Source organism: Canis aureus, chromosome 28 (genome assembly GCF_053574225.1).
Source record: "Canis aureus isolate CA01 chromosome 28, VMU_Caureus_v.1.0, whole genome shotgun sequence".
In the NCBI taxonomy this organism is placed as follows: domain Eukaryota; kingdom Metazoa; phylum Chordata; class Mammalia; order Carnivora; family Canidae; genus Canis; species Canis aureus.
In genome coordinates, this window is record NC_135638.1 from 20,278,295 (window position 1) to 20,303,094 (window position 24,800).

The window sequence follows — 24,800 nt, forward strand, 5'->3', positions numbered from 1 at the left end:
GGTTATTTAGTTTATTTATTTATTTAAACCCCACCTGTGTTCAGGAAAGATTTCAGGCAAAGGGAAGATTACATGCAAAGATTCCTTAGTAAAATGAATAAAATAGAAATACCCAAGAATAATGGCATAGTTAATTCTCAATTAACCTAAAATATAATCTTTTTTAGTAATGTAGTGTAGGGGAGGAAAAATAATTTTTCCTTTACCCATCTAGGTTTTAGATGGCTATAAGAAGACAGACTAGCAAGATAAAAATAAACAGAAATTTAGTAACATGTGTACTTCCTGACCTCCATTCCTTCGTAAAGAAGAACATTATTTAATCTTAACCAGAGAAAGAGATTCAAGGTGTAACAACCCAGTGTCATCATTTGCATCTCCCTTCTTAATGGGCATTGGCCTAGGTAAGTATTCTCAACCATCTGGCAACATTTTTATTGTTACCACTGGGGAGTGCTACTGGCATCTAGTGGTTAAGGTCAGGGATGCTACTAAACATTCTAATAATCACAGGACCTCCCTAAAACAAAGAATAACTCATTCAAAAATGTCAATGATTGAGAAACCCTGGTTTAGATAAAAGAAAAATAGGGCTGAATGGATCCTAAATCTAGAACAGAGGTTGATAAACATTTGATAAACAGACATGAAAGATGCTTATTTCTGAGTTAAGTACATTCTGATTTGATTATTTTTCCTCAAAATATTAGCAGAAATGCTCCATTCACTTGAGAATTCTAATAAGTTGAAATTTTACTGTACACATCTCCATGACTATAGTCATCTAACCTGGGGATTAGCCCACTGTGGTATTTGTGTCTGTTGTCATGCATACTCTTATCTCCCTTGTGGGGGTAGAAAAATACTTTTCCCTTCACTCTTCTAGGTTCTTAGCTGAAACCCCTCTGTATTAAAAAGATTAAACAGGAAGAAAACCAAAAAAAAGTTTAATAATGTGTATCTCTTGTATCTCCATATCATGGAAGATATCCAGGAAAACTGGCTATCTTGCCCCTCCCAATGGCCAACACCATCACCTTATATATAATCTCTAGCTAAAGAAAAAAGAGGATGTTGGGGGGGAAGGTGGGGAATGAGGAGGGCAGCAGTGATGGAAAGTACAAAGTACAGTAAAGCAGGGTATGGTTATTGTGCAGATTTAAGTCTGCTTTCTCCATTAATAAGAATTTCTAGAGATTTAGTCATCCCCAAGTTCCTGGTATAGGGACGGAGACACTCTTACAGATGGAGATTTCCCTTTAAATATAAATGTCTTTTACAAAAGAGTAACTTCTTTTCCTTTTTCGTATGTCTACTGTTTATTAAAAATAATCAGCCTAAAATAATCCTTTACGTCAAAGAGGCATATTTCTGGGTGGCAAATTCTGTTTCCCTTCACACTCTTTTATAACTAACCATAGTATTATCTCTAAATCACTAAATCTTACTCTTCTGTTTTGATATCTAGAACATTTAAAAACTAAAGAATGTCTGCTTCCTCTTCACTTAATCTGGTGGGTAGAATAATTTTTCAGGGAGGAAAAGTGAAAGCAATAGCTAACTTCCGTTTTGACATCACATCACAAAACATACTCGTCCCCTCCTCCCAGTGTCTGTTAAAATAACCCTAGCCAAATCACACCCACTATTTATTACTAGAACCTCAAAAGTGAAATTTTTGTTTTGTACCCTATCCCTCTTCAATTAGGGTACTATTGTATCTATTTCTTTTCAAGATTTTCTTCTATTTTCAATTCCTATGTAAGAGGAGAGCTGCTTGATGACCTCTAAGTTTTCTTCTGGGTTTCCAAATATATCATTCTATATCATTTTTAATATTTAATTATGTCTTGGCTTTCATTCATCTTTTTTAATGTGTGCGTGCACATGTGTTTGAGTAGCGTCATTAGATTTTCTTTCTTCTTTCTTTCTTTCTTTCTTTCTTTCTTTTTCTTTCTTTCTTTCTTTCTTTCTTTCTTTCTTTCTTTCTTTCTTTCTCTTTCTTTCTTTCTTTCTTTCTTTCTTTCTTTCTTTCTTTCTTTCTTTCTTTCTTTCTCTTTCTTTCTTTCTTTCTTTCTTTCTTTCTTTCTTTCTTTCTTTCTTTCTTTCGCCTCCATGCCCAGTGTGGACCCCAACACAGGGCTTGAACTCACAACTCTGAGATCAAGACTTGAGCTATGATCAAGAGTCAGATGCTTAACTGACTGAGCCCCCAGGTGCCTCTAGATATGTTTAAACTATACAAAAATGTATGGCTTATGAGCTCCTTGATGGCAAGAACTATGAATCCCAAGGACAGTTTTACCAAAAAGTTCATGAAACTAAAATCTCAGGGCCCCTCACAGGCATAGGTCCCCTTCCAATACTCTTGTTCTCCAGGGACTCTGGGAGGAAGCAGCAGCTCCAGCCATGTACTAAGGAATGGAGTGCTGCTCTAGAGGAGGGCTCATGCTCTTTTCTGGATTGGCTGTTCTCAACTTTGTGTTGAAGGGGAACAGGACACCTGACTGCAAAATATGCCACTGTGGCATGTGAATTATTTTGAGTTAAAGGCAATGAAGACCTAGCAGATTCAAGGAAAAAAACTTTACCTCTTCCTTAACTACCTAAAATAATTTAGAGAGGAGCCTGGCCCAGAAAGAGAGCTCTCACTGGGGATAGCTTCCCCCCTACCCCACACTATCACTACCACCCTCTTCCCAGGTTTCCTCTGCCAAGAACTACACTTCCCAGAATCTTCTTTCCTGCATGACTCTGAGTTTGAATTTGCCAACAAGAGGAATTTGCATGAGATATGGAAGGTGGTGGTGAGAGAGGCCAGCGTTTTTTTTTTTTTTTTTTAAGATTTTATTTTTTAAATTTATTTATGATAGTCACAGAGAGAGAGAGAGAGAGAGAGGCAGAGACACAGGCAGAGAGAGAAGCAGGCTCCATGCCCGGGAGCCCGACGTGGGATTCGATCCCGGGTCTCCAGGATCGCGCCCTGGGCCAAAGGCAGGCGCTAAACCGCTGCGCCACCCAGGGATCCCCCCCCTTTTTTTTTTGGGCGGGGGGCAGTATTTGAGGAGGGGCGCTGCAGCTTCTCGTACCTCTGAGGGAGTACTATGTCATTCACTGCTGCAGACTGGGAGAATTGGTTTCTCAGAGAAACTCAGGAATGGTAGCAGTTTGCTGGTGAGATTTGTGAGCTATTTGCTTTGGAGTCAGGTTGCAACCTTCCTGCCCTTTGTTTCCCTAGCTCGTCCCACTGTGTGTGCCCTGATTTCTTTCTTTTTTTTTTTTTTAATTTTTATTTATTTATGATAGTCACAGAGAGAGAGAGAGGGGCAGAGACATAGGCAGAGGGAGAAGCAGGCTCCATGCACCGGGAGCCCGATGTGGGATTCGATCCCGGGTCTCCAGGATCGCGCCCTGGGCCAAAGGCAGGCGCCAAACCGCTGCGCCACCCAGGGATCCCTGTGCCCTGATTTCTATATTAGTTTTTTTATTTCTATATTAAATTGCTTGACTTCTGTAATACTTTATTGCAAAAGCACTAGTATTAGTATTACTAATACAACTCAGTTTTCTTAACCATATGCAGAGTGGGACAGTTGGTATCAGTAATAGGGTGCTGCCTTAAGTGCATGTGGCATTGACTTTGGGCCAGGCAGTGAACAGCAAAGGACAAGGCTCCGAGGTGGAATGTTGAGGCCAAGAACTGGTTTTAACAGGTAGTGCACAGCTAATGTGCGCTTTCTTTCTTTTCTTTTTTTGTCACTTTTAATGCAGTCTCCAAATGGAAACAAAAGCAGACAATGCATATAAAATGCTGTTCTCTAAAATACCATTTCTTATATTTGTTCCCTTTGGGTCTTGTGGGTCCTAGTTCAGCCCCTTATTTCTCATCGAAATTTTTTGGGGGGGCTGTAATATCTTTTATTTTTATTTATTTGTTTTTATTGAGGTATGGTTGACACAGGGTGTTGCATTCATTTCAGGTGTATGGCACAGTGATTCAGCAGCTCTATGCGTTATGTTGTGCTCATCACAAGGGTCGTAACCATCTGTCGCCCTACAGTGCTATTACAATGCCACTGACTGTATTCCCAATGCTGTGCCTTTCATCCGGTGGCTTATTTATTTCCCAGCTGGAAGCTTGTACCTCCCACTCCCTTTCACCCATTTTGCCCATCCCTCCCTCATCTCAATTATTAGAAGAGTATTCCTGCTGCCAAAACTCAGTTTCAATTTCTTTTTTTTTTTTTTTAAGATTTTATTTATTTATTCATAGACACAGAGAGAGAGAGAGAGGCGGAGACACAGGCAGAGGGGGAAGCAGGCTCCATGCAGGGAACCCGATGTGGGACTCGATCCCGGGTCTCCAGGATCACACCCCAGGCTGCAGGCGGCGCCAAACCGCTGCGCCACTGGGGCTGCCCTCAGTTTCAATTTCTAAGCCTCAGTTTCCATTCTATGAAGTGGGGGTAGCAGGAGAACTTTCCCAACTCATAAGGTTGCTGTGATAATTCTATAAGATTAGTCATGAGAAGCACATAGGATTTTTTTTTAAAAAAGGTTTTATTTATTTATTCATGAGACACAGCGAGAGAGAGGCGAAGACACAGGCAGAGGGAGAAGCAGGCTCCATGCAGGGAGCCTGACGCAGGACTCGATCCCGGGTCTCCAGGATCACACCCGGGGCTGAAGGCGGCGCTAAGCCGCTGAGCCACTGATGCTGCCCCCACATAGGATATTCTTTACCAAATAACAAGTGCTTGGTCCCTTTTCCCCGTTCAAGTCCCCGGCCCTCTTTGCTTGAATGTCTCATTTGCTTCAGGACAGATCATGTCACTCTCCTCCTTTTTTTAAAAAATATTTTATTTACTTATTTGAGACAGAGAGATCACAAGCAGGGGGAGCAGCAGTGGGAGAGGGAGAAGCAGACTCTCTGCCAAGCTGGGAGCCCAATGTGGGGCTCGATCCCAGGACCCCAGGATCATGACCCGAGTAGAAGGCAGACACTTAACAGACTGAGCCACCCAGGTGCCCTTGTCACTCTCCTCTTGAAGGAATTTCACTCTCTAGTGAAAGCATGACTTTCGAGGTTCTATACCTAGCCCAAGCCACTCTACATCTTCATGCACTCTGCGAGGTATTTGCTATAATCTGGAACAAGCTGGGTGCTTTCATCTCCTTATACGCGGTGGCTTCTCAAAAACCCTTTAGTACATATCTTGCTAAAGAAGCCCCCTGAGCTCTCCATATATAATTTCTGCACTTCATCCCCTGCAGCACCACTGCACTCCGCTTGCACTTTGTCCTAGTATTTTTTTTATTTTGCTTTTTTAAAAAAGATGATAATTTACAGGATGTCTATTTCTTCTATGATTTTCCCACAAGACCTTGTATGGTACAAGGAGCCCGGTTTGGTATGACTCATTTAAGACATCAGCCCTTTCAGGACCCCTGGAGGGCAGAGATGGTTGAGTGTCCACTCTTGGCTCTGGCTCAGGTCATGGTCTCAGGGTCAGAGATTCAGCACTACCAGGCTTCTCCCACTTCTGGGTTCCCACTGGGTGTGGAGCCTGCTTAATACTCTGTCTCCTATTCCCTCTGCCCTGACTCTCCCTCACTCATGTGGAGACATTCGCCACAGAAGGGTGTTCAAGCCCAAGCGTTCATTGTGATGTGGTTGGCATTTGGCTGGGGGCTGAGTAGAGTCTCTAAGGGTTGCAATTCTCAGGACTCATGATACACCAGACTTTCTCTTCCCTTATGATTTTTCCAAAATGCTGTGCAGAAGTAAAAAAGGAAGACCTAAAAACTTGCAATTCTATCAACGAAGAGAAAGAAGACTTCATATGTTTTCTTGTCCTGTATTTCTTGATTTGATAATGATCTGGAAGTCTGTAAATTGCTCTCCCAGCTTCTCCTTTCTCCTATGCTCCTTTTCTTCTCTCCATTTAGCTGGCACATGCTTTGTTGTTTCCCTAAGTTATTTAGCAGAAATCGGAAGATCTATGTCAACCTTGTTCTGGTTGGGAGTGGGATGGGAACCAAGAGCCTAATGGATAGGACTTCACGCTATAGACAAAAGTTTAAGAATAGATAAAGTCAGATGGCTCCATGTAACAGCTCATAAATGTTGGGATGCCATTATTTAAAGGTAAGAAATGGAATGGGATCTTCTTATTGAAGCTCTAGCTACTTTGGGAAATGACTTCTACCATGAGGCATTACAAGGCAATTTCTTGCTAAACCCAGATGCGACAAATTATGTTTTTCTGTGTTACAATTAGCAAAAAATTTGAATTCTTAAAATTGAAAAATTTTATTTCTAATGTCTAATGTCATTTCTTGTTTTTCTTTTTTAAATGACTGGGATTGCAAAATCTGTTTGTTTCTACAAGGAATACATGGTTATGAAATTATAGCCAACTTTAAGGCATTTTAGCACAGATTAATTTATTCACGCAAGTTACAGTGATTAGTTTGCTTGGGTTTCTAGGCCTTTACCTTTGCATCATGTCTAGTGTGCATTTGAGACATTTTTTTTCCTTTGAGACATTTTTGAGAGTAATTCTCTAAACAGGATTTGTGCTTCAGCATAAAATGTAGATATGTGATTAATAGAAGTTAAAAAATATGTTTTTGCAAATTGCTTGCTCTCCCCCTTTACTAATTTGTCATTTCTGCTAAGTGGATGTGGAGACAATTTAACGAATACAATTTACCGCAGTCTTTAGTAAAAAATAAATTTGATTCTGGAGCACCACAAATTGTAGAATCTCGGAAATGAAAAGAACACTGAAAGGTCATCTGGTTTGTCCTTCTTCATTTAGACAGGTTTGCACTTCTCATTATGGCTGGGTGAGAATCTATCCTAATTCTGAAGACATCCTGGAAAGAAGACTCACCAGCTTTCTCGTTATCGCTAATGTGAAACATCCATCACTTGTGGAAAATTTGTCTGAAGGACATCTAATTTCCTCATACTGGAGTTTATCCCATTTTCTTTAAATGAGTTGACAACCACATAAAATTTCTGTTAACCAACCATTTCAGAGAGACAAGACTGAAAAAGGTTGTGGTCATAAAGTGCTTAGAACAGGGTCTGGAACTCAATAAGCTCTACAAGTGCCATAATAATAATTATCATGATTCTCATTGTAGAGGGAGACATGGGGGTTCTTTGTCTGGTGATAAAGGAACACCAGATAATTTTGGGGTTAGCAGCTCTGACTGCCTGGTTGTGGTTGAATTGGGTGTGGTATTCTGAACCTGCATCCTGGTTTAGGGGAAAGAATGCATGATTAATGGTTGACCTGGGGGAGGGCTGGAGGCATGGAAGGGATGGCCACACTCCTGCCAGTTATCTGCCGTCCCCATGATGAGATGATGGCAGGCTCTTTGGGGGACAGAGATTCCAACTTACTGATTTTGGGTCTGTTGGACTTAGCACAGTGCCTAACATAGAAAGATGTGATATGAATTGAATAGGGAAGTGTTGATGGTTAGAAAAATCACTCAACAAAATATTTGTTATCATATGAGTATTATTCCTGTCTTTAAGTATGGTTTTATAATTTTTATTTTATTTTATTTTTTTAAAGATTTTATTTATTTATTCACGAGAGAGAGAGAGAGAGAGAGAGAGAGAGAGAGAAGCAGTCAGAGGTGGAGGGAGAAGCAAGCTCCCTTTGGAGCAGGGAGCCTGATGCAGGACTCGATCCCAGGACCCTGGGATCACGACCTGAGCCAAGGGCAGGTGCTTTGCTGCTTAGCCACGCAGACGTCCTTGGTTTTATAATTTTTAGAAATTTGTCCTTGAGCATATTGCTGTTGCTCAGGTCAGCCTTCTCTTTTCCATTTTCTTTGATTTGGACAAAGAGGTAGTTGTGACTCTCCTCTGAAGGTGCTTCAAGTTCATCCAGGCTATTTGTGAGTTATCAAGGCCAGAATGAAACCCTGTGTCTCATTACAACCTTGAGCATTGTGAGGAGTTCTGATATTTCACGCTCTGTGCTGATGCTTCCTGGCATCACGCTGGCTTTGTATGCATGTAAGGACTGATAAAGTTCAAAGTCATGTGAGGTGTCACAATGTTTCAGCTAATGTAATCAGAGGCTTCCGTGCAAAATTTGCCCTGATCAGAGTTGCTGACCACTTTGCAAATCTAGCTATAAGTTCATGATGGGGGACTCTATCATCTTGAGCCCTCAGAAGACTGTCAGAGGAGCCCTCAGGTGGAGAAATGCAAACCTTGGGGCTGGGGTGAGGACTGTGCTCCCTTTGGGCTCCAGCACTCTCTCTGCTCTTCCACAGACACCTGAGTCACGCTGTTAAACCCATCTGCTTATGTGAGGTTGGAGATAAGAAAAGGTGGAAAGGGAGCAAGGAAATCCTTTTTAGTTCTCTTAGACTAGATGTCACGCTCTTTTCCCCCTTCTACCTCCATTTTTTTGTGTCCCAAACTGTGCACTGGAGGAATCACATTTCTAGGGCTGAGGGTGGAGGCTGGATAGGGCAGACTGCAGCAGAAAGAAGGGACCCTATCAAAGGTGCAAGAGTTTTGTATTAACCAGGTCAACAGGGGAAGGAGCTGAGTGCTGCTTTTATTCCATTTCTCTCTGGTTAGGTGGAATTCTGGGAATGTGACTCTTCCTCTACTTCACATTATTTTCTCTCTTAGTCTGTCTCTCTTGAATTTCCAGAAAAGGAGGATTCTGGAAATGTACTGTGGCAGAGAGAATGGAGGAACTTATGTGGGAGAAGATTTATATTGCCTTTTTGTGGCTAGATTGCCCTTGACCTGGGGCGCTGCTGACCCTCTGGAATGATCAGAGACTCCTATGGACATTTTGACTGACTGGCTGCTCCTGGGTGGCACAGCTAACCCTGGAGGGTGGGGGGTACAGTAGGCTTTTGGGGATCCCTCTGTCCTCATCAATGGATTTGTATCTTGAGCATTAGCCCAGAGCAGAAGGGCTTTTGCAGACTGGTGAGCAGTGAGCACATCACTCCTTGTCTAATTCTTAGAATTCACACTGATTTTCTCTACATCATCAGCCCTAACCTCTTATGTCCATAAAAATGCAGCCTTTATGTGTGTTTCTCCACTTTAAGTGAAATGATGGCCAGACGGGGCCTTCTTGCTTTTAGGAAGATGTGTGGTGCTGTCTGAACTAGGGAGGCACAGGGAGTCCAAGGTCAGCCCATTCTCCTTGTCACTTCTTTCCCCTCCGTCAACAGTGCAGGAGTTGGGCATAGAGAGTCTGGGAACTCTGTAGGCACATCTGTGTTGGGCCACAAATACACTGGCCATACTTTACTCAATATTTATAGTCATCTCATTAATTTAACTCAGGCAAGTGTCCTTGGCATTACGAGCAGAAAAACATTGCTGTGGAGAGTTGGAATTTCTCAGAAGGTATCATCCTTGAAACTTTTAGACTATTCAGCAAAGGTCTTTAAGGTAAAGACCATAATGCATGTCCCCAGTACTCTATTAACAGACAGAATAAGGCATTTTTCTTTGATGGGAAGCCAGCATTGGCCAACACAGCCAGGTATTCAAACTCTAGCCAGATGCCTGAATTCAATTTCTGGGTGTACTACCTAGGTGACCTTGGGCAAGTACTTAATTTCTCAATGCCTCAGTTTCCTCTTCTGTAAAATAAGGAGGATATTACTATCAGGATTAAATAGGAAAATATATGTATAGGACTTGGCACATGGTAGTTGCTGTCTAAGAGTCTGTTGAACAAATAAGCCTGTCTCCTCACTACCTGTTAACCTCTTGCTTTGGAGAGCCTGATTCAGTTAGTAGTCTTATCATTTGCCTCACTGGTCAAGCAGGACTAGAGATCTAATTTGTGGGGCCTAATACAACATGAAAAGATGGCCCTTTGCTCAAACATTATTAAGAACATCAAGATGGTAAAATCAGGGCATTAAATTAAGTGTGGGCTCTTCAGAATGTCTGCACTTCTGAGCAACCGCATAGGTACATACTGATCAGACTGGCCCTGGGGGCAGGAATTAGGACTGTCTGGAACTGATTTCAGGAATGGCTGTGGGAGACTATCTTGAAATTCTTTTATGATTTTACCCCAGAGTCCCAGCAAGGTGCTTTGCACTGAACAAAAATCATAAGCAAGTGACATACATCGGTAGCCTGCCTGAAAGGATTCATTTGAAAAGGAGAGTACCCTTAATGGCAATGGATCCAGCTTTTATTTTTTCCCCAGACTTAGCAGTTTTATCCTACACTTCCTCCAAAAGCTATGCGCCTCAACAGTCAGTAATGAGGTGTCAAGAAACCATGGATTGCTGGGTGGGGCGGGCATGTGCGCCATGCTTAATGTAAAGTGACTTCATGCAGAGAACTGAAATGACACAGATGATTCATTTACACATTTATTTTCTATCTTGCTTATTCTACTAGACTGAAATGGAGAACACTGCCAGCAATTTTATAGACATTTTGACATAAAGTAAACAAGTATTTTGATGTTGAACAATTGTACAGACTACTACATGCATATAAGTATGCTGATTGGTGCAGAAATATAGAGTTGATCAGCAAAAACTACTCATACAAAATCACATTTTCTTTTTATGGAGTTAAAATGCAGCAGATATGGGGACACTGATACAAACACCATTAAATGGGAGAGAAAGGCATTGTATTAATGGTGCAGGATGGACAGCTGAACAAACACGAGTATGCTGAACCATATCCTCTTCACAAGATTGAAATCAGAACACCTCGTTTGCAAATATAATGAAAGAAAGCATGTGGAGGCAGATGGATGACACTAGACAAGAAGCTTACACTTCTGTGTAAGCTTTAGCTTTTATTGAGAGTTTGTACTGAAAATATTTCAACACAGCATAAGATGAAATGTTGACGCTATTACGTGTATGGACAGGACGGGATAACCCAAATGAGAAATCTTAAAACATAAAAATACTGATTGTGCTTCTTTTCCTCTGCAGCATTCAGAGCATTCATAGAGTAGTATGAAAACCCTCGAAAACACTGAAGTGAATAAAAGTGAAAGATGCTTCATGCGACTGTGCCTATAAATCTAGTACCATGTATAATTTAGAAATATGAAATCGTATTACTTAATGTATACAGCAATTGTAGGAACTATTCATTTAACTTGTAATGCCTGATACTCTATATTCCTTAGGTTTTAAAAATAATTTTGAATGCTTTTAATCTGGGGGATGTTAGGGATTTAATAGAAACTCTTAAAATCTCTACAACTTGAGGGAAGAAAAAAGAATAGGTTGCATGTCAACCTGTTTTTTAGGGAAATCACCCATGATTATTCCCAGCAAGGCTTTTTATGTGCATTAATTACTGATAGCTTTGTAGTTTTGCCATAAGGTTTCATACAATTATTTTGTGACTCTTCACAGAGTTGTCCTGAGTTTAACAATAAGATTATAATTCTAACATTAAACATTGAATTAATGAGTCTGGGAGTTAGACATATTTGGTTTTAATAATATATGACTCTATTTAACTGAAAAAGCAGTGGATGATTCAGGCTCCCCCTCCTGATCCTAAACACACTCATGTTCACACGCTCACATATACAAACACATACAGCCCTCCCAAAAGCCAATCAACTTTTCAAAGAATACACACTACAAACTTTAGTTTCTCTTCATTTAACTCATTTGGAGATTTGCCTTTCTCTATTAGGTTTTCTTTTTTTTTCCTCTCTCCCCTCTCTGTCCCTCTTGTCTTCTTTCTTCTTTCTTGTCCAATCCTCTCCCTGTACCCCCCTGCCCCCCGGCCCCCACAAGATGCTGGCCTTTGAAAGTCTAAACGTGTTAATTTTGTACATTTCCAACTTTACTTTTTTGGAGGCCAAAGTGAAAATAAGGTATCCTCTTGACTACTGGACATCACTAGATGGGTCATTCCTGAGGAATGTATATCCTTTGACTGGTGAAAACGGCTAATGTCAGACAGGTAAGCATTCACCAAAATATCCTCTTTTCATTTCACACAGAATAGTGGTGAAGGAAACAATTTAAGGCAGGTCTACACTGGCAATGGCAAATGATTTAAGCAACTAAATAGGAAACCCGGTAGCTATTTCTCTTTAGTTAGTTTGCTAGTAGGCGACACTTTTTAAACGGAGTTATTTGACATATTTTAGACTACGTAGATATGGTATAGAGATTTGTATTACAAGCCTGAAAAGACAGTTAAAAAACACTACCTCAGTATTTATGGTTGAAGAACGCATGATGGAAATGATTCCGTGAGCCACTTTAACTAAAGGCGTAAGTGCACTGCCTCAGCCCTTTCTTGGGCTAGATGTTGAGTAAGTAGTTTATAGTCACTTTTGTACTGTGGCCTATGTACATGACACTGTAACATGATGTGTTGACATAATAATATGAGACAGTCACTCAGCAGCTTTTCAATGCAGCAGACAAGGATGGTCAACGTGGAGCTTTTACATAAGCTATGCAGAGACAGGTACTAACTACATTTCGTGAGCTGGTTGGATGGTATTAATGCTTTATCTGAATACTATTTAACAAGCGAGGACCTTTTTTTTTTTTGAGAAAACAGGTAGGAACACAGTATTTGGTAGGCTATAGCTAACTAAATAGTATGATCTAAATGATCCTGCAATTATGCTCTAGACCATGAATTACTTTTCTAAGCATCAGATGTTGATTGAAACCCCAAACTAATATGTTATCCTAAAGCTTTCATAAAAATACTAGGCAAAATAGAACAAAACAAACCCTCTATTAAAATCAAAATGTTATTTTCGGTTTTCCAGATACTGGATCCTCTGGAGGTAAAATTTTAGAGTATATTGGAGCTTCCTTTGCAGATTCAATGGAAGATTTTCCCAAAATCAGTCTGTCTCTCATATTGGAGTTAGCTGCACTGCCTGACTCCCCAGAATTTGGTTGGAGTAGTTGCACTTCGTGTAAAGACTCTACAGTGTGCTGCATCACATGTAGTCTTTGGTCATGACTCAGCTCTGAGGCTCTTTGTAGGAAATAAGGGTTGTATCTAAATTTTTTGTGACATGGCATTTTAAATAAATTGAAATAGAAAATGAACTCCCTCTTCTGTTACCTTTCTTGGTCAGTAAGATTTTAACATTAACAAAAAAGCAAAACAAAGAAGTCATAGATTATCATACTCTAATGATAATCTATGCTTTAGAACAGGAAAACAAAACTGAATAAAGAATTCTTATTAAATTGAAAGCTTTTATTCTCATTTTATAGTTTATTCTGGCAAATAGTCAATTGTGGCAAATCTGGAACCAAATTTGGTTATGAATTACCTTGGATATAAATATATATCCATCTCGTTGGGTTTACAAATATTGAAAGCATAAATATGGAAGAGCGTGTTGCACAGTCACATGCCTAAGTATGTTTAATTTTTTGGTAATAAGGAGAGTGTAAGAGAATCTTCAGATAGATCATAAAGCTAAAGTCTTATAATTGTAGGAAGCTGATTTTTCTTTAGAAGAAGTTGACATTTTTTTTATTAAACATTAAAAATGTAAGGCTGTTAGGTTAAAAAAATTGCATTACATAAGTTGTCATAGCACGTTATTTCTCCAAATAACGTCAGTCTCTTTTTTAAAGCCACATGAGGTGGAGATACATATATATGTAAACAATAGAATACATATATATGTAATTTAGCAAATAAAATATACTCTATTTTAAAGTAACAGTGAGTGAAAATCTACACTTATACTTAGACACTTTAAAATTTTGAGTGTTTAGGGATGCCTGGGTGGCTCAACGGTTGAACATCTACCTTTAGCTCAGGGCGTGATCCCGGGGTTGTAGGATTGAGTCCCATATTGGGCTTCCTGCATGGAGTCTGTTTTTCCTTCTGCCTGTGTCTCTACCTCTCTCTCTGTGTCTCTCATGAATAAATAAATGAAAATCTTAAAAATTTTTTTTGAGTGTTTAGAAAGCCACAGAAGAATTTTAGAAGACTCAGTAATAAGCACACAAATGTGAGTTGAATGATTTCTTTTGGAATATTTTCAAAAAAAAAATAAAAGTATCTCCTGTCGGGTATTATGTGAGGTACTTCACTTTATACCATCTGGCTTAATTTATAATGTTTTTTTTTTTTAAAAAAAAACTCACAGGAAAGTGAGAAATATCCATTTCAAATGACCACCTAAAGATACTTGTGTGCAAAGAACTTAAAAAGAAATCTTAATCCAAATTCAAATTATTTCTAACTAGATGTACAGCAAAGTACAATATTTCGAGATGGCCTTTTTCTTCACCCCTAATATCTTTTGCTGAAGTTCTGTTTAAATTGCTATTACATTTTGGCCAAGAACCATATAAAAACTACCAGAGTAATAACAATTTTCCCCCAGCTGAAATGTTGTTACCATTGAAAATGGAAAGGATAATATCAGTATTTTCCTTTTTGGATACTGTTTTGAAAGCAGACACACTAATTGGCCGCACACAGAAATTTAGTGGAAAGTGCATTTAGGATGATGCCCAGTGACAAATCGGTGAGGTAGACACCACCTTTCTCATCAGTCTAGTTATTTACCTTTGAAGTTCAAGAACTTAATAGAGGTTTTAAAAAATTATTCTTTTGTTAACAGGGGGAGAAAACTACAGTGTCAATGCTTTGATGGTCAAACCATATTATTACACTGTGTCGATAGTTCCTTGGTACTCAGGCTTCTCTGGCCACCTGAACAGCTCCCTGGTATTCTTAGCTTTGAGCTTCGAGTTGCTATTGCTAATGCCTCAATGGGTCCTGCCCATGACTTGAGACGGGAAGTACTATACAGTCAGGCAAACTCTAGGCGAGGATTGCTGGTAGGCGCTGCAGACGAGACAGGAATCGAAAATCTGGATGAGCAGGATCTGAGTTTGATCAAAAGAATCTGTTGCTAAACCAAGATGGTGAGACTTGAGAAGGCAGAAGGGAAGGAGGTCAGGTCCCTTCCACAAATGGTTTCCCTTGTACCCCGGGCCCAGTAGGTAATGTTAACAACTGTTGTCCAATAACTTCCCCTTTGAACACATTGTTCCACTTACCCTCACTTCTTCAAACAAAACAAAGAAGCAAGGAAACACAACAATATAAAACAGAAGAGCTTTCGGGCTGAAAACAAGATGCTAAAAGCAAGACATAACCATTATGCTGTCAAATGAAAGATTATTAAAAATGCTTCAGTGTGCCAATGGTACCTTATATATGCTTAATAAACCTTTTTAATATATTCACTGTTGCATTTTTAAAGGTTTAATGTAATACCTTTTTAAAATTGCATAAATTTGAAACTTGGTTATTGTATGACAAACCTAAGTGTTTCATAAATTGCAGGGATTTTTTTTGTTTTCTTTTTTTTGGTCTTTGAATAGGAAAATTTTGCCAAATCTTTAGTGAGATTTTCATACTATATACATATGTATACATATGTATATACATATATATTAATTTTGGTGATAGCATTTTGTTGGAGAAGTAATTTGGGTAACGTTAGTACCTATTACTTTCTATGTATCTCTTTTCTTTACAAAAATCCTCCTAATTTCAATTAAACATTATGATGTATTTGCAGGTTAAAGTCAGCCTAGCCCATACACTGCAAATAAGACTGTTAGAAGTATCTTGGTTAAAGGTGGCAGAAATCTGGCTATAATTGAATTTCTGGCCAGCACCCACAGATGTCTTTTGGGAGTTTAGAAACCATCTATTTTTTCACTGGGGTCAATTCAGGGGCATTTTGTGTTCTATCTGTAAACTCCAGGAAGAATGGAGATCATGGGTTTTGGAGTTAATCAACCGAATGACTTATTTTTTACAAGTTTATGATTCTTAAAAAAAAAAAATCACTCTTTTGAGTTCTCTCTAGTTTTGCACTCATAGTGGTAAGGTCAAAGTAGCATTTACTATGTAGTCAGAGTCCACACTAGACACTGTTAAATAGCAAGACCTGTGATTTTGTTTTGATTTGGAGGCGGCAGGTAGAAATATTCTGAAAGTACTGTGCAGAAAGTCACAACAGTTTTATCAGATATTTTGAAATAGGAAAAAGGAAAACTGAGAAATGATCACTGAAAAAAATGTCTAGGATGTAGTTGTGATTTTGGTTATATGCATGTGTAATGGAAGGTGTAAAATCGTAGAAAACTTTCTTTCAAGTCCCCATTACTGCTTCCTTTCCAGGCAAATAGAGAATTTCGCTTTCTTTCCAATCGACCACTAGAAGGCACTCAACATGGAGAATAAACAGCAGATGGCAGCCCATGTCATACTTTCTGGATCTGCGTGTCTATCTCTGGTCTGTTTTCACTATTTTGTGTCTGTTACCCCGGATCTTGATTTTGAAAGTCTATTTTTATTGTTTGGTATGACAATTCACATCCTTTTTAGGTTAAAATGAAACAAAAATAACTAAAAGAAAAACCATTCGGCCATATCATTTGCCATTACTATCCATAGTGGATGGGAGAGAAAATACTTGCTCAGGTTGGATTAGATTTTCATCAGATCAGTAGGTTGTGATGGCTTTTATCACAGCATATAGGCCAAGAGTTAAAAAAAAATAGTTATGGGAGTACAAAAGCAATTATTTTCAATATCATTTTTTGCTAGAATCATATTTCCTTTGATGGAAGAGGGTAATATCTCCATTGAAATACACTGTCACTAGATTTCAGATAGCTACTATAATTTTAAAGATGTATGTGTAGAAAGCATATATGTGGTGGTCATTCAGATCCTAGATTAAGGAATGAAATAAAGAATTTGAGTCTGAGGGAACATAAAAATGGATTATAAGAATGCTCAGACTATAAACTCAAACATACTACCATACTATTTCCAGCTCACTGTGTGGAATTGGATTTCACTTGGGAATATAATCTCTTTAAAGATGGAATCTCTGCTAGATGGTAAAATTAAGGGATAAACTGTGCACAAATTAATTTCTGGCACATGGTAGACAATAAATGTTAGCTGAATGAAGTATTTTATTTATCACAGCAATCTGGAAGTATCTGTTAAATAAATTATAAGAAATAATTTCTTTTTTTTAAGAAATAATTTCTTAAGGAGAGAGATTAAACTTGGAATTATGGCCTCAGTTGTGAATTTCATGTCGATAGTAAGTCTATATTTTATAAAAGCATATACATGTACCTAATATAAATTTCTATGCTTAAAAAAATGTTTAACTTACTCACATGTTTGTCTTTCTTTCTTCATTTTTGTGCTTGTATCTTTTGTTGGCCTTGGGATGTCTTATTATTATAGAGCATCTCCCCCCACCTCCCTTTATATTATATTCACAGATTAATACCCCTTGAGTCTTAAGAAGGAAGTAGTTATGCATTAATGGTAATGGTAAATAAGGACTTAGGTGATTGTGCTGTTTTAAAAAGGCAAGTAGAAGAAACGGTTATTGAAACCAATAACATTATATTGCAGGATAACATTATATTACAGTAAGCACTAGCTTCAATAACATAGAACCAAGGCTTTGGAGTTGGGGCCTTTCCTCTTTCCTATTAGGGATGGGCCTTTGAGCATTTCCTTTTTTTTACTTAGATTTTGTAGAGTCTTTCTTTTTTTCTTTTCTTAGTTCTGTATGGGTGAGGACAGTGGCAGTGGAAAAATATCCAATAGATTTAAAAAATTTTTTTTTCCAATAGATTTTCAAAGTCACAAGGACCTCGTGAATAAGTCCCCTGAGTCAAGCCATACAATAGAATTTTAAATATCTTCCATTTAGAAATTCAGAGGGCTAAACAAAGAATAGTGATACATTGCTCAAATGTTACCTGTAGTCAACGGGAAGTAAGACAAACCATAAAAATGGTTTGTTTTTAACCTCATAACCATCATCAACTATTAAAATATAAAATGTGCTACAGACTTTTCACTTAAATCTTGTTATAGTTATTAGTGATAGACCATGACTAGCTATTTTGACAAGCAGCATCCCTAATTGAAAAATTATTTTCTGATTAACCAGATAATGAGGAAAGACAATCCATTATCTTACTCAGGTTAACAATTTGTTATCTCATGTAAATCTAAATTGCGTCTCAAAAATAATTATGTATCAGACTTCCATTTATGCCATCTGTCTATTTCTTAGGAAAACAGTTTGCAGGAAAAGCATTTCACTTGTTGTCATCTGCTTCCCTGGTTTGATAACGGAGTGATTTTTTTCCATACTCAGAAGAGACATTTTTCAGTACCCCCAAATGATCCTCAGCCTGGTTGTAAATGGGCCAGGCAGTCAGCTCTGTGAGGTTAAGGGTTGTACCCTAACACCAAGCACAGTGCCTTCTATGGAATACAGAGGTGCTCACTTAATATTTAGGCATAGAATACCTAGTTTTAGTAATAGAGGAGTGCTCACCTAGTATTTGCTGAATGAATGAACAATGAAATGACAAATTCAATTAGACAAAATTTTTGAACTTCGACTAGAGGAATTTCTAAAGTTTTAGTTGTTTTTGTTTCAGAAAATCAAGTAGCTTCCTTCAACCCTCTGGCTAATATGTATGTCATGTTACATCATGAGCTATGAATTCTTTTCTTTCACCCATGAGTGTGGATCTTATGACAAGAATTCTAAATTGGCAAACGTGTGCTAAAGATGGTCAATGTCATTTATCTTCAGTCAATTACCATTTGGCTATGATCCACTGCTGCTTTAAGCAAACCACATGACTATAAATCTATCTCCAGGGTTTTTTTTTTAACATAATTTCATATATTAATGGGAAAAAAACCCCTAATGAAGCATACTCTAGTGTGTTGATGCCAGACAACATGGATGAGGCTGGGTTCTTCTACTTGCCAGTGACCTGTGTCAGCTTGAGCAAAATACATATCCTCTCTGGTCCTTTATTGATAAATAACACCTAATTCAGAAGGCTGTTGTGAGGATTAAGTTCAAGAAGAAACTATAAGGTACTCTACATACATAAGGCTTTTTTTTTTTCTTTTTGCTATTCAAATTCTAGGAGAAAATAGTTAAATTGTTGGCTTTCCCCAGCCTGTGTCTACATGAGAGTGAGACTGTTTTGACAAGAAATTAATGGGAACAGATACTTGGCATACACTCTCTCCTTGTTACCAAATCTAGTCATATCAGCATAATGCTTGATCTAAATGCTTGCTTCAAAGCAGTTGGTTTTGCCAGAATGGAGAAATTTCTAGTGGAAATATTTAGAGACAAATCAGATCAACTCCAGGGACTCAATTATGTCACTCTTATATTTGTGATTCAACCCAAGACATTCATCCATGTGTCCATTTCTATACTTCTATGATTCATCTCAGTCTTTGAGCTAAGTTGATCTTGTGGCAATTTGCACTGGTTGTTAAGATAGCTAGAAGAATCAAATTAGCCATTCTTGAGTCTGTATTATTTAGAGTTCATTCAAAGTCTCTACTCACTGATGTTTGTCCTCGGTCACTGAGCTAGTTACCGATGAGTACCCTTTCTCAGTAGCAGAAACCTCCAGCGTACCTGAAAGGTCAGTCTATGTTCCCGTCATTCATGCAGTGCTTCTTAAACTGGGGATATGTTTTCCAAGGGGTACAAAAGAGGTATATGAAGTTATAAGAGTATCAATTTTACTAGTTGATAAGCAATATAAAACATCATTTCTTTTATATTGAAACATAATGGAGTAAAATGCAGCATTTATATGGATTTTTAATGTAAAAATAAGACTTCAAAAGAACTCTGTGCTTGGTATATTTGTAGACCATTTCAGGCATACACACGTTCATTCTCTGCGTCAGGTGCAGTTCATTGAAAGGATTTAGGAAGTGCTGCAGGAGTGCATTCTGGGAGCCCTCAGTTCCCAAACCGCCTCCCTGTGAAACAACAAAGTCAGTTGTTTTTTTGTTTTTCATTTTTTCGTTTTTTTTTTGTTTGTTTTTAAGGAGCATTTTATTTTTTTCCTAACTGAAGACTTTTGGCCGGAGGGGCTAAGAAGAATTGAAGGTTGAGCTTCCCATAAGATGTTCTTGAAAACTCTTTGAAACTTAAAAAATATTAAAAGGAAAAACGTTTTTAAGGAAAATGCTTCCAGGTTGGAATGTCTAGGATTCCTTCTCTAGGCAAGATTTCTAACATTAAGCATTCTGGAGCAGGGTCTTAGTAGAAAGCCTAATGGACACATGAAAGTGGGCATTAGTGAACAATCAGGGCAAGAAGACAAATCCACCTATGCAGACAGATCAATAAAAAAATTGAGATTCAACAATACAGAGACATTAGAAAAATAACTGTTTCATGAGACTATGTAAAGAAAATGATTTTCATAACTTATTTGCTATTCATCTAACAGAAGACATACCTGTTGGACTTGAAAAACTACATGTAGAAAATTTGAACACTCTAGATTTACAAAAACAGATCGACATTTCATTATAGACATTGAAATAAGTAGGAGTACTGTAAATATCAATAGTTAATGACCATAAACCCTTAAACATTATGTCTTGAGACAAACATGAAAATCATTAAGAAATTATAAGCACAGTGAAAAAGAAACACTTAAAACTGCTTTTAGCCGTAGGGATGCTTGGATTTCAACTAAGATCAAAACATGTTTTCTTACCTGAGATATAATGACCAGATTCTGTTAATAAATGTTATTCCCAAAGCCTTAAATTCTAAACATTTGGGTTGTCTTTTTCCAATGTTCTTACTGTAATTTTAAAAATAGAATAAGATTTAGAATTTTTTTCTTTAAACAAAAGTTGTGCTTTAAATTTGGTCCAGAATTTTCCCAAATCTTTCCTGAACTACACACACACACACACACACACACACACGCATGCACACACACACAAGCAATGCATTATGCTGAGGCAAAACTTGGACATTCCTGAGAGACCAAGGAATCATATTAATTTGAAGTCTTTAGGGAGCTTAGAAATATTTTTGTCTTGGGTTTATTGGGGTAAAACTGAGACTACGAGGTTTTCAAGACTTGTCCAGAATCACACATCTAGTAGTTGTGGATCTGGAAGCAGAGCCTTCATTTCCCATGAAGCAAAATGGATTCATATGACCTGGGTTCTTAGCACAGACTCACCAACAGCATAACTGCCAACAAGTGTCTTAACTCCTCTGGATTTCAGTGTTTTCAGTAGAAAGTGTTGGAAGTGACTTTCAACAAGGATAGTCTTGATGATGCTTGGGGACATTGGAAAGGTGAACGGGTGTTTCTAGCTGCTGCAGTTACTGGCAGGTGCCCACTGGGGTCTGTAACACTCCTCGTGCCACAGTGTTCTCTCCCCTCACTGGGAAATACTGGACTCCTTTTATGGTAGCTCATTTCTGAACCCAACTAACTATGAGAGGGACAGCAGTCTCACTTAATAAAAAGTTTTGCTTTTAGTTTGTCAAAAGTCACTTTTTGGAATTCCCATTTTGGCATATCTGCATTCTATCTTTAGTTCTTTAGATAGAGAAGTTCATGTCGGCTATAAGTGGAGAATACCGTCCTTTTTTGATGGCCAACATACAACTAAAAAAAGACACAAAACCCCAAAACAAACCCAATTTCCAAATGTGGAGTGGCATTAAAAAAAAAAAAAGTTGAGTTGTATGAGAACCTTTGACATATTTTCAGGTTTTTTAGGCTGTGGCAAAATTTGGATTGGCAAAATTTCAAGTTTAAATTCGAAATTTGTTGATAATCTGGTCATTAAATCTTGCCTGTTTTCATGATTTATAAATAAAGCACAAATGCCAGAACTAAGCAGAAGCACAAAAGAAAAATGCACCCTATGAATTATATCACAATAAAAATACTGTATTCCTTTAAACAAATGTACTTTTAAGAGCTTTATAACCCAAAGCAAGATATGTGAGATGGTTTAAGAAGAGGTTGCAATTTTGCAACAAGAAGTCTGTACAGCTCCTCCAGGCAGTAGCTGAGAAGGAAGTACCTGTGTCTCAGAAACTTGTTTCCAGAGGTTCTTGACAATTTTGCATCCCGGGTCCCATTATTTACAAAGGTACACATTTTGCCAGCTCAAAGCACCTTGGTCCTCATAATTATGAATGCATGCAATGACATTTCATCCTTTCATGTGCAAATTCTAAAATTCATTGTAACAGAAAAGGTAAAAGTCGAAAATCTGTCTACAATGTGGAATGAAAGGACCAAAAATGTCAGACATTGCAGAATACTGGTTCCTAATAGAGCTCTCTTTATTTGTTCACTGTTCCTCAGTCATTTTTGTTTGTTTGTTACAAAATGCAGTCTTGACTCTTTATTTAAACAGTACTTAAACTAAACTGTTCATGCCATGCAAAAATAACATTTTATGCACTTTTTTGGGGGGGGGCAGGGGCTTCCCATGGTTTTAGTTCACAGGCATTATTACCCGGTTTTTTAAGAAACAAGTGTTTTATTATTATGATTATTATTGCTTTTGTAACTAGTCACATGCTGGTTTCACGTGTGGGACAATAACCTGTGTCTCCCGAGTTGGAATGAATTTCTGGGGCAAACAAGTGGTTTTCCATCTTGCACCCTTCTTGACTACTGTCCTTTTTCATTTCAGCCACAGCGTGGTAAACGTCTTGCCTACAGTTGTGACTGGTGTCCTGGGGGGAGGAAGAGCCCACACAGGCCTCTTCTCTTAAAGGGTCTCTTCCGTCGCTAGGTTTATCTGCAAAGCAGTTAGGGCTGGGCTCGGCCTGCTTGTCCTGCCCGGGCCCCTGGAGCTCTAAGAAGTCATCGTCTTCGCCAGTGTCTATTTCGGTGAAGCTCCTCCTCTCTCTTGATGAGAAAGGAAAGAGTTTCTGCTTGGGAAACCGGGGGGTCAGCCCCTTGGAAGGTCCCTGACAGTGTGCCGAGCCCTCGGCGCCCAGCAAGGGCCTGTCTCCCTGGGAGGGGGTCTCTTCTAGGAGGATGGTGCTGATGAGCTGCGGGGCGGTGAGGGAGAAGTCCGCCGTGGTGACGGGCAGCGGCCGGGCTGTGCTGGGGGGGGTCTGCGGGGCGCTGCCTCTGTTCTCCTTGAAGTTCACTCTGAGCGATCTGGATTTCAGGGGGTTGCTGCCTTTCAGCGAACTCTTGGGGCTCTCCGAGGCACCGTCGGGCTGCAGGGGGCCGTGGAGCCCACTTTGGGAACCGCTGGCATCCAGGCTCACCGTTATGTCGACTGGAGCGTATTCCAGGATGGCATCCCTGGCCGCGGGCCCCTTCTCCCTGGCGAGCATCAGGAACGGGGGCCCCCGGGCTCTTTGGTGCTCGTCGGTCCCTGCGAGGTCGGGGGGGAACCTCATCTGCAGGTGGGAGGCGGAGAGTGGTGGCAGGGGCGACCTCTCCGTCTCGGTGAAGTCGGTGGCGCAGCTGGTGAAGCTGTCTATGCTGGACGTGCTCTTCATGTCCACGATGACCTCGCCCTGCGCCACGGCCAGCTGCTCCTGCGGGCAGACCACCTCTTCCATTTCGATCTCCTCCTCGTAGGCGGATGGCCTGTCGGGCTGCTCTTGGCCGTCGGGGTTCGGGGCGGGGTGAGGCTGGGTCTTGGTGATCTCGTTGTAGAGCATCTCCAGCTTCTGGGCGCTCAGATGCTGCGGGCTGGAGGAAGACGTGTTGTTCAGCTGCTCGTGGGAGTCCTTCTGGCTCACCTCCTGGTACTTGTTCTCGAAAGACTTGTTGGAGCTTGTTTCCGACAGAGCTTTCCTGGCCCACTTCCACCGGCTTGGAGAGAGGTGGTTATCGTCAGCCGAGTCCTTGGTACTGGCCGACTCGCCTGCCTTCTCCACGGCCACGTCTATCAGTTCCATGCTTCGAGCAAAGGCATCTTTTAAGTTCATAGAAACGATGCTTCCGTTCCTTTTGGCCCGCTCCAGAGCCTCCCGCCTTTTAATCGCTTTTTCCTGGCGTTTCTGCTCCTTGTAAAACTCAGAAAAATTATTCACGATGATCGGGATGGGAAGGGCAATCACCAGAACCCCGGCAATGCAGCAGAGGCCTCCCACGATTTTCCCTAGTAGTGTCTTGGGGTAAATGTCACCGTAGCCCACGGTGGTCATGGTGATGGTGGCCCACCAAAACGACGCTGGGATACTGGTGAACTTGGTAGCATCTTCATCCTTCTCAGCAAAAAAAACCAGGCTGGAAAATATCATTATCCCCATGGCCAAAAATAGTATCAGTAAGCCCAACTCGTTGTAACTCCGTCTGAGGGTGAACCCCAAAGACTGCAGGCCTGTGGAATGTCTGGCCAGCTTCAGGATCCGGAGGATGCGCATGATCCGGAAGATCTGAACGACGCGCCGCACGTTCTGGAACTGCAGCACGCTCTTGTTGGACTCCGTGAGGAAGATGGTGACATAATAGGGCAAGATGGCCAGCAAATCAATGACATTTAGTGGGCCTTTAAAGAACTTCCACTTATTTGGTGAGGACAGGAAGCGTAAGAGGTACTCCATGGTAAACCAAGCAATACACACAGCCTCCACGTGTGCCAACTGGGGGTTGTCGTTGGGTTGTCCAAACTCATCCATTTCCTGCAGCTCTGGTAAAGTGTTGAGAGACAGTGCGATGGTGGAGAGTACGATGAACAGGATAGACACGATGGCCAAGATCTGGAAAAGAGAAGCAAGTCCAAGTTAGCAAATCCTCTTAGTTGTTTAGGCAGCTGGGAGACATACGGATTCGCTGTTCTTTAGAGGAATTGCTCAAAAAGATATTCCAGGAAGGTAACGTTACAACCTAAAATTCCCTAACTAATGCAAACACATTCACTCTTTATG

The 24,800-nt window shown here is 39.8% G+C and overlaps 1 protein-coding gene and 2 long non-coding RNA genes across 5 annotated transcripts in view; 2 read left to right on the forward strand and 1 right to left on the reverse strand.

Moving 5' to 3' along the window:
* Window positions 1–24,800, forward strand: part of LOC144300505 (uncharacterized) — a 72,100-nt gene that overhangs the window by 37,419 nt on the left and 9,881 nt on the right. For both annotated transcript variants that reach the window (XR_013367171.1, XR_013367172.1), the window contains exon 4: window positions 16,214–16,328. This is a non-coding gene — a long non-coding RNA (uncharacterized LOC144300505). The remainder of the gene's footprint in view (window positions 1–16,213; window positions 16,329–24,800) is intronic.
* On the forward strand, window positions 219–13,081 carry LOC144300506 (uncharacterized). The gene is made up of 3 exons (XR_013367173.1): window positions 219–404; window positions 11,872–11,977; window positions 12,807–13,081. It is a non-coding gene; the product is annotated as an uncharacterized LOC144300506 (long non-coding RNA).
* Window positions 10,389–24,800, reverse strand: part of KCNB2 (potassium voltage-gated channel subfamily B member 2) — a 396,405-nt gene continuing 381,993 nt past the window's right edge. For both annotated transcript variants that reach the window (XM_077876577.1, XM_077876575.1), the window contains one exon: window positions 10,389–24,632. In XM_077876577.1, the coding sequence (XP_077732703.1) occupies window positions 22,476–24,632 (2,157 nt within the window). In that variant the 3' untranslated portion in view covers window positions 10,389–22,475. The remainder of the gene's footprint in view (window positions 24,633–24,800) is intronic.